Source organism: Sinocyclocheilus grahami, unplaced genomic scaffold (assembly GCF_001515645.1).
Source record: "Sinocyclocheilus grahami isolate Dianchi unplaced genomic scaffold, SAMN03320097.WGS_v1.1 scaffold746.1, whole genome shotgun sequence".
NCBI classification, from domain to species: Eukaryota; Metazoa; Chordata; class Actinopteri; order Cypriniformes; family Cyprinidae; genus Sinocyclocheilus; species Sinocyclocheilus grahami.
Window position 1 is genome coordinate 260,371 of NW_015505925.1, and position 7,871 is coordinate 268,241.

Below are 7,871 nucleotides of genomic sequence, written 5' to 3' on the forward strand. Positions count from 1 at the left end.
GCTTCCAGCTAAAATATGAGTCCACGATCCGTAATATTGCTTCCTCGAGTGAAAAAATTGAAAAAATTAATCTGGTCTGAATCGGGAGAGAAATCTGCACAGATCAAGCACCGTTTACAAGCCACATTTGTAACAGGCAGCTTTTGTCTTCTCAAGACATTAACTGATGGACTGGAGAGGTGTGGATTACTTGTGGATTATTGTGATGTTTTTATCAGCTGTTTGGACTCTCATTCTGACGGCACCCATTCACTGCAGAGCATCCATTGCTGAGACACTGATGCAGTGCTACATTTCTCCAAATCTGATGAAGAAACAAACTCATTTACATCTTAGATTGCCTGAGGGTGAATGAATTATCAGCAAATTGTAATTTTTGGGTCAATTATTCCTTTAAGTTAATGGTGTTAACTTTCTTGCAGTTTCTTTTGTGCTACGAATATGGGAGCCAAAATAAAAACATGCCGCAGATGTGAGAAGCGTGAAAACAGCCTCAGTCTTTACACAAATTCACACACAAACTGGAGGCCAAACACACATACACACAATCTTACAGCGGTTAATGGTAGAACACACACACACACAAACACAAGGGATCTAACAATGGTTAATAGAGGATTCACACACACACATTTCCCACATAAAGGATGGAAGTGGTTAATGGCGGCATTTAAAATGGCAGAGCATGTTTGTGGTGTGTGTGTGTGTGTGTGTTCATGTATGTGTATGGGAGGTAAAGGCACCAAAGTTATGCATGTTAAATCTATTACCTGCAATGCAGCAAGAAATGTGTGTTTACATGAGTTTGTCTGTAGTATTTGCATGTGTACACCATGAAAGTTTGGCTATGCCGTTGAGCAGAAGGCTTTATTTGAAATATATATCTATACATATATATAATTGTTTTTATTGTTTTTTCAGAACACAATTATCCATGGCTCCTTTAAAGGCCGTCCTCCCTGCCCTCTCCGTGTCATGCCTCTGGGGGGACGCTCCGGTCGAGAGGCGGGGCCACCAGTTGCCACAGGCAACACTAGTCTACAGGACGTGATGTCACAGCGAATGGGTGGGGCCGTCTCAGAGGCTAGTCTCCCGTAGAAACATGGTCCCAATGTTATAGGACACTTTCCGGATGGGGGCGGAGCGAGTGCTGGTGAGAGGGGCGTGGCTCTGGGTTTTACCCGCCTCCAGGAAATAGCAGATTCCTGGGATCTCTTTGGGGAAGTTGTCGGGAAGCTCCTGCCGGGAGCGAGGGATGAAGGTGAACGTGCGCTCGTCACGCAGGAGTCTGAGAGGAAAAGCAAATGGAAAAGAATTAAATATACAAGACCTCACTCTGACAAAAACAAACAAAATATAAATTAAGTAGTGCTGTCAAATGATTAATCGTGATTAATCGCATCCAAAATAAAAGTTTTTGTTAACATAATATATGTATGTGTACTGTGTATATTTATTATGTATATATAAATACACACAAATGCATGTATATATTTCAGGAAAATGTTTATATAATAAATATATTTATTTATAATATAAATATGAATATAAATATAGACCTATAAATACATGTAAATATTTTCCAAATATATGCTGCATGTGTGTGTATTTATATATACATAATAAATATACACAAAACACACATATTATGCAAACAAAAACTTTTATTTTGTATGCGATTAATCGCGATTAATTGTTTGACAGCACTAAAATTAACGTTTTTTTTCATTCTAAAAATGCAATACATTTTCTGTAGCATAATTAGTGCATAATTATAATTATATAACAAAATTGTTTTTTTAATCATTTTATATTATTATGATAATGATTTTGAATACTTTTAACTATAAAAATCAAGGCAAAATGAGGTTTTATAATTATACATGTGTACGTTAAAGTAAAAAAAAATATATATATTTAGCAGGATTCTCAAACTTTTTTTTTGTCAGCTAAACCCATTTGACAAAATATCTTCTTGAAGTATATTTTAAATTAGTATTTCAATAATTCAATAAAGCATATATTATTATTACTACTAATAATAGTTTTATATCATTTATATATTGTATATTATGTTTAACTATAAAAATCGAGACAAAATATTTTATTACATAATTATAATAAATTGTTTAAGTGTATTTCAAGTTAATATTTCAATAATTCATTAAAATGTGTTCTTATAAAATTGTTTTTACATTATTTTATTATACTTCTAACTATAAAATCAAGACAAAATATATGATTATAATTTAATTAAAAAATATAATTATAATAAAAAATAATATTAGATAATATACACTCAACAAGTGTTGGTTTTAGTAGAAAACTGCATATACAGTGGGTACGGAAAGTATTCAGACCCCCTTAAATTTTTCACTCTTTGTTATATTGCAGCCATTCTTGATTATTCATACTGTGTGTGTGTTTAATTGTGCACATGTGTGTCAGTTTGCCTGTGCATGATTGTTCATGTGGAGTGTTTGTGGATGTCTACAAACACAGGAGCTCGCTGCTGCATTTTGAAACGTGTGTGTGTGTGTGAGAGCAGATCTTCAGAGCTGCACTTGACTGCAGAGTATCGTCCTTGACGATCTCGACTGAAGTAGGTTGCCATAGAAACAGTTGTGACTGTCTCCACTGCAGCAGAGTTACACATCAGCTGAGAAACACTGGCTGGTGTGTGTGTGTGTGTGTGTGTTCTCTCACTGGTATGTAGTAGGGCTGACGTTGATGCAGCGTGGGTGACTGCCCGACTCAAACTTGCTGGCCAGCGTGACGTTGTTTCCAAACAGACAGTAGCGCGGCATCTTCACACCGACGACTCCAGCCAGCACTGAGCCCGAGTGGATCCCGATCCTCAGCTACACAGACAGAAGAGATTATTCATGCAGCGCTTTATACAGTAGAGATCGCTTCACAGTAATAAACAGGAAAAACAGTCTCGCAAAACTCTTCAGTCGAGAAGAATTCGCAGCAATGAGCAACATGTCAGATGGTTTCTGAACTACACTGAAAAAAAACAAGTGGAATTTACTCATTTTTTTGTTTTGCAGATGTTTCTAATATAAGTAAAATTAGATAAGTAAAAATAAATAAATACACACACACACGCAGACTTATATAATAATAATACAATAGTTTTTTTTTTAACTATAAAAAACCAAGGCAAAAAATATATTACAATTTTAAAATAATAAAATTGTACTTTTAAATTAAAAATAGTATTTGAATAATTATTTAATATTTTACATTTCCTAACATGTAAATGTGTTTTTCTTTTGCATGTTTTGCACTCAGATCTTTCAAGTAAATGTCACACATGGAATTAAGTAAAATCCACATAACTAAATAAAAATTAAAAAAAATAAATAAAATAATATTTTTTAAAAATTACATTGTGTATAGATATATTAATATACAATTTGTTAGTCAAATACAAATGTATTTTTTAAAATTAATTAACTAATTAATAACCAATGCAAGTTTTAGACAAAATTAACTATTTGAAGGCATTTATTTTAGGCATTAATTTGAACTCAATCACTTCAGTGATGTTCAGAGATTTTAATTATTGTGATATTTACAAAGCTACTGTGTTATTTTTTTCTGAGTGTATGTTCACTAAACAAAACCAGAACTATAGTTAAACCATCGTACAACCAAACCAGCCAAACTCAACACCAGCATAAATTAACTTTATATGTTAACAAGTCTTTGCCTTGGCTCAGAAACACATGAAACAGCACTTAAATTAAACATTTATTCTCCCAAATCTGTCCTATGCAAAGCATTCTGGGAGCTAAAAGTCCACCCATGAAGTTTCAGTACATGCAACAAAAATGAATGTAGTCCCATCAACACAAATTATTTAAGTAAACTACAATTTGACATTTAAGTGAACACAATGAAATTAAGTTGATCAAATGTTCAGCAACTGTTGCTTTAGCTCATTGTAATGAACAAAACAAGAAGCAAAAATCATTTTTCCAGTGTAATAATGAATATTGGGTAAACGGTGTTTATTTTATCAATATTTCTCAGTACTGAATGATATACATAGTCCAAATTTCTCTCAACACAAGCTCTTTTCCAAATTCTAGTGAACTGGCTACCTTTCAATGCAATTAAAATGGAAATATTTTAACCAATATTCATGTATTGTGTGTAGAATTCGTGCATATTGCAGTATTAGTTAGCTTTGCAACATCTCTATTGGAATTACATGCTTTTATTTGCCGCAGTGCATTCTGGGATTGCCTTATTGCTAAAACAAGATATCTTATGAGGCGGAATCATTTCGCAGCATCTCTTTTCAAACAGCTTTTGTGCCTCCAATGTCTTAAAATGCTATCAAGGTTTGTAAAAGAGCTAATATGTGCATCTGAGACTAGCTAACCACACGCACACTAGCATCACCATAGCAACTCTAGAGAAGAGCCAATACTGTGAAGAGTGCAAGAAACACACACAACGAGTGCTGAAAAAGAATTCACGAGGGCAGCAGCGTCTGTGACTGACAGCTGTCAATCAAACTCAGGGCAGAGCAGAACAGATCACACGTCTTATCTGCTTAATCGCCACGATCTAACGGATCTAATGTCAATGGAAATGTTAGGTTAGGTTATTGTTGGAATAGTTCACCCAAAAATGACAATTTGCTGAAGATTTACTCACCCTCAGGCCACCCAAAATGTGGATGAGTTTGTTTCATCATCAGATTTGGAGAAATGTAGCATTGCATCAGTGTCTCAGCAATGGATCCTCTGCAGTGAATGGGTGCCGTCAGAATGAGAGTCCAAACAGCTGATAAAAACATCACAATAATCCACAAGTAATCCACAGCACTCCAGTCCATCAGTTAATGTCTTGAGAAGACAAAAGCTGAAACAAATCCATCAAAATGTTTTTAACTTCAAACCGTTGCTTCTGGCTAAAATAGAAGTTCATAATCCATAACGCTTCCTCCAGCGAAAATGTTCTGTTGTCTCTCACATCAAAATCCACTCTCATATTTTGTTTAGAGCTGTTTTGGCTTTGGTGCTTGATCTGTGCAGATTTCTCTCCTAATTCAGACCAGACCACTTTTTCCCCAGAGGAAGCATTATTATGGATTATGCACTCAGATTTTAGTTCAAAACGTCTTAATGATGTATTTGTTTCTCACAAACACGCAGCTTTTGTCTTCTCCAGATGTTAACTGATGGACTGGAGTGGTGTGGATTACTTGTGGATTATTGTGATGTTTTTATCAGCTGTTTGGACTCTCATTCTGACGGCACCCATTCACTGCAGAGCATCCATTGCTGAGACACTGATGCAATGCTACATTTCTCCAAATCTGATGAAGAAACAAACTCATCTGCATCTCGGATGGCCCGAGGGTAAGTAAATGTTCAGCAATTTTTCCTTTTTGGATGAACTGTTCGTTGAGTGACTCAATCGGGGCTTTAGACACGAGAATCACACACACAGCTGTAAGCAGCACAGAGGTGGTGATCACTGTTACGTGATCTGAACCGAACTGCTCATAAACAGCGGTGTTATGGAAAGGGCATCTTATTACTGCCGCTCTCGTGTCACAGAGAGTCCACAAATATACACACACATTTAATGATGATGCACGGTCGCCCACGGCAACGACCCTGATATTATTCATGGCCTTGTTGTCACGCTGACAGTGCTGTCAATCACACAACAGACTAGACTACTAGACTACAGTGTGCACCTGTGTTATTTTACTGTCACTGATGTACTATTAGGGCTGGGTATCGTTCAAAAATGTTCGATATCGATACCTTGACTTCGATACCGGTTCCTGAACGATACTTTTTTCGATACCAATTTTATGAAATCAATTTTAACAAGATTACATTATCTAAAAAAATTAACTTTGGTTTTATTTTTCAGATTGTTGATGACAAACTCAAAGACTCATCTCCTGAGCCACTGCACAAAGGAACAAAACGTAACCAACACAATAAATCAGTGCAAATAGTTTTAATAAAGCTCAAATAGTCTGCAGTTTACACATCTGTTAGGCTACATTTACACTAGTTAGTGTTCGTTTTAAAACGCGTAACTCAGACAGAATCATGATTTCTATTTGTTTTCCACTGATTTACTGATGAGCATTAGCAGCTTCCAGCGCTGTCTGCTTGTGTTCTCTCTTCCATGATTGCTGCTCAGACTCTGACTCAGAGGTAATAACATATTTTATTTCAGCAACATTACATGGCAAAAAAACACATTAGACGGCAATCGGAAGTTATTAAAAACACTTGATGGTGGTTTAAAGTGAGTTTTGAGTAAAAGCGGGATATAAATCTTATTTGTTGTCTTATGTAACATGATGCTTCAGTTTGCATGAATGGTTACATAACACGCGCTTTCGGTCGTGTAGTGTGAACGGACATCTGCATATGATCGGAACTCCACGCAGCTCCCGCGCTACTCTCCATTGGAAATTAATGACTGAATGATCGGTCTGTCACTGGTCGTTTGACGGAGATAGCGGAAAGCCGGCTTGAAACGCAGTGGAAACGCCAGTATGACGAGGATCATTTTCATTTTAAAACATAAACGCACCAGTGTAAATGTAGCCTTACATCTAAGGGGGCTGGGACGCATTTGCACTACAGCCTCACGTGTGCGCCACATCTCTGAGTGTAACCGGTGTTAACTAGTAGGTGTGTTCGACTTGATGCGGACCGACTGTGCAGACCGATCGGTGTATTACAGTACCACGAGAGCTAAAGAGAGCAGACTGCTCCGTACGCTTTCGAATCGCTCTCGCGGATGTCAAACACTGATCGATCTGCGTGGCTCCTCTTCTAGTCGAACACACCGGCTAGTGCTGCAGGCTTATTGGCTCACTGACGCTGATGAGATTAACCCCTTAGATATCGAAATTTGGTACCGAACGACAAGACGTTTTTCGATACTCCATGGTATCGAGGCATTTCGGTCAGTGCCTAAAAAGTATCGAACTCGATACCCAGCCCTATGTACTATTATAGTTTTCCTTAATATTTTGAATTAGGTTTTATTTTTATATTTTCTGTATTTTTACTTTCATTTGAACAGTTCATTAATTTAGTAGTTTTTGTCATTTTTACTAGTTTTTAAAAAATATGTCTATATAGTTTATATTCATTTGTATTTTGTCGTTTTAGTTAATTTAGTTTTAGTTATTTACTTTTAATCAGATTTTATGTTTATTTTCAGTTTTCACTTAAATTTTTGTTTTTTATCGTTTCTGTGGTTTCTATTAGTTAGTAGTAGTTTGTATTCATTTTTATTAATTAATTTTAATTTATTTAGTTTTACTTACTGTGAAGGCGATTTTCAGTTTTCATTTCATTTTTAATATTTTTGTTGTTTCTGTCATTTTTATTTATCATTATCATTATCATTTATCATTTTATTTTGAATTAGATATATTTTCTAAGTTTGTTGTTGTTGTTGTTCTATATAGTTTTTATTATATTTATTTATTACTTATTTTTAGTATTTCAATTTAAATTTAAAAAATGTATTTATTTGTAAAGTTTACTAACAATGTCTAAGTGAAAATTCTTTCAAAGTAAATCCTATGCCAATTTTCAGTGTAGCTAAAAAAAAACATACAAATGTTTTCATATTTCATTTCAGTTCATGTTTTTGCTTTTTACATGTTTTAGTTTTACTTTATACACACACACACACACACACACACACTTAATTTACATTTCATTTGCAGTCATATTTCACAATCATTCGGTTTTACTAAACAAACAATAATTGCTGCAGGCATTTCAATACTGACTTGACAACATGCTCAGAGACACTTCTGAACACACACACACACACACACACACACACACACACACACA

General features: G+C 35.3%; 1 protein-coding gene across 1 annotated transcript in view; it reads right to left on the reverse strand.

Annotated features, from left to right (window-relative positions):
- Positions 1–295: 295 nt before the first annotated feature.
- The window catches only part of LOC107560840 (guanylate cyclase soluble subunit alpha-2), a 35,186-nt gene continuing 27,610 nt past the window's right edge, over positions 296–7,871 (reverse strand). Inside the window, exons 8-9 of the mRNA XM_016245107.1 lie at positions 2,707–2,861; positions 296–1,288 (exon numbers count right to left, since the gene is read on the reverse strand). Of these exons, the coding sequence (XP_016100593.1) occupies positions 1,078–1,288; positions 2,707–2,861 (366 nt within the window). The 3' untranslated portion in view covers positions 296–1,077. The remainder of the gene's footprint in view (positions 1,289–2,706; positions 2,862–7,871) is intronic.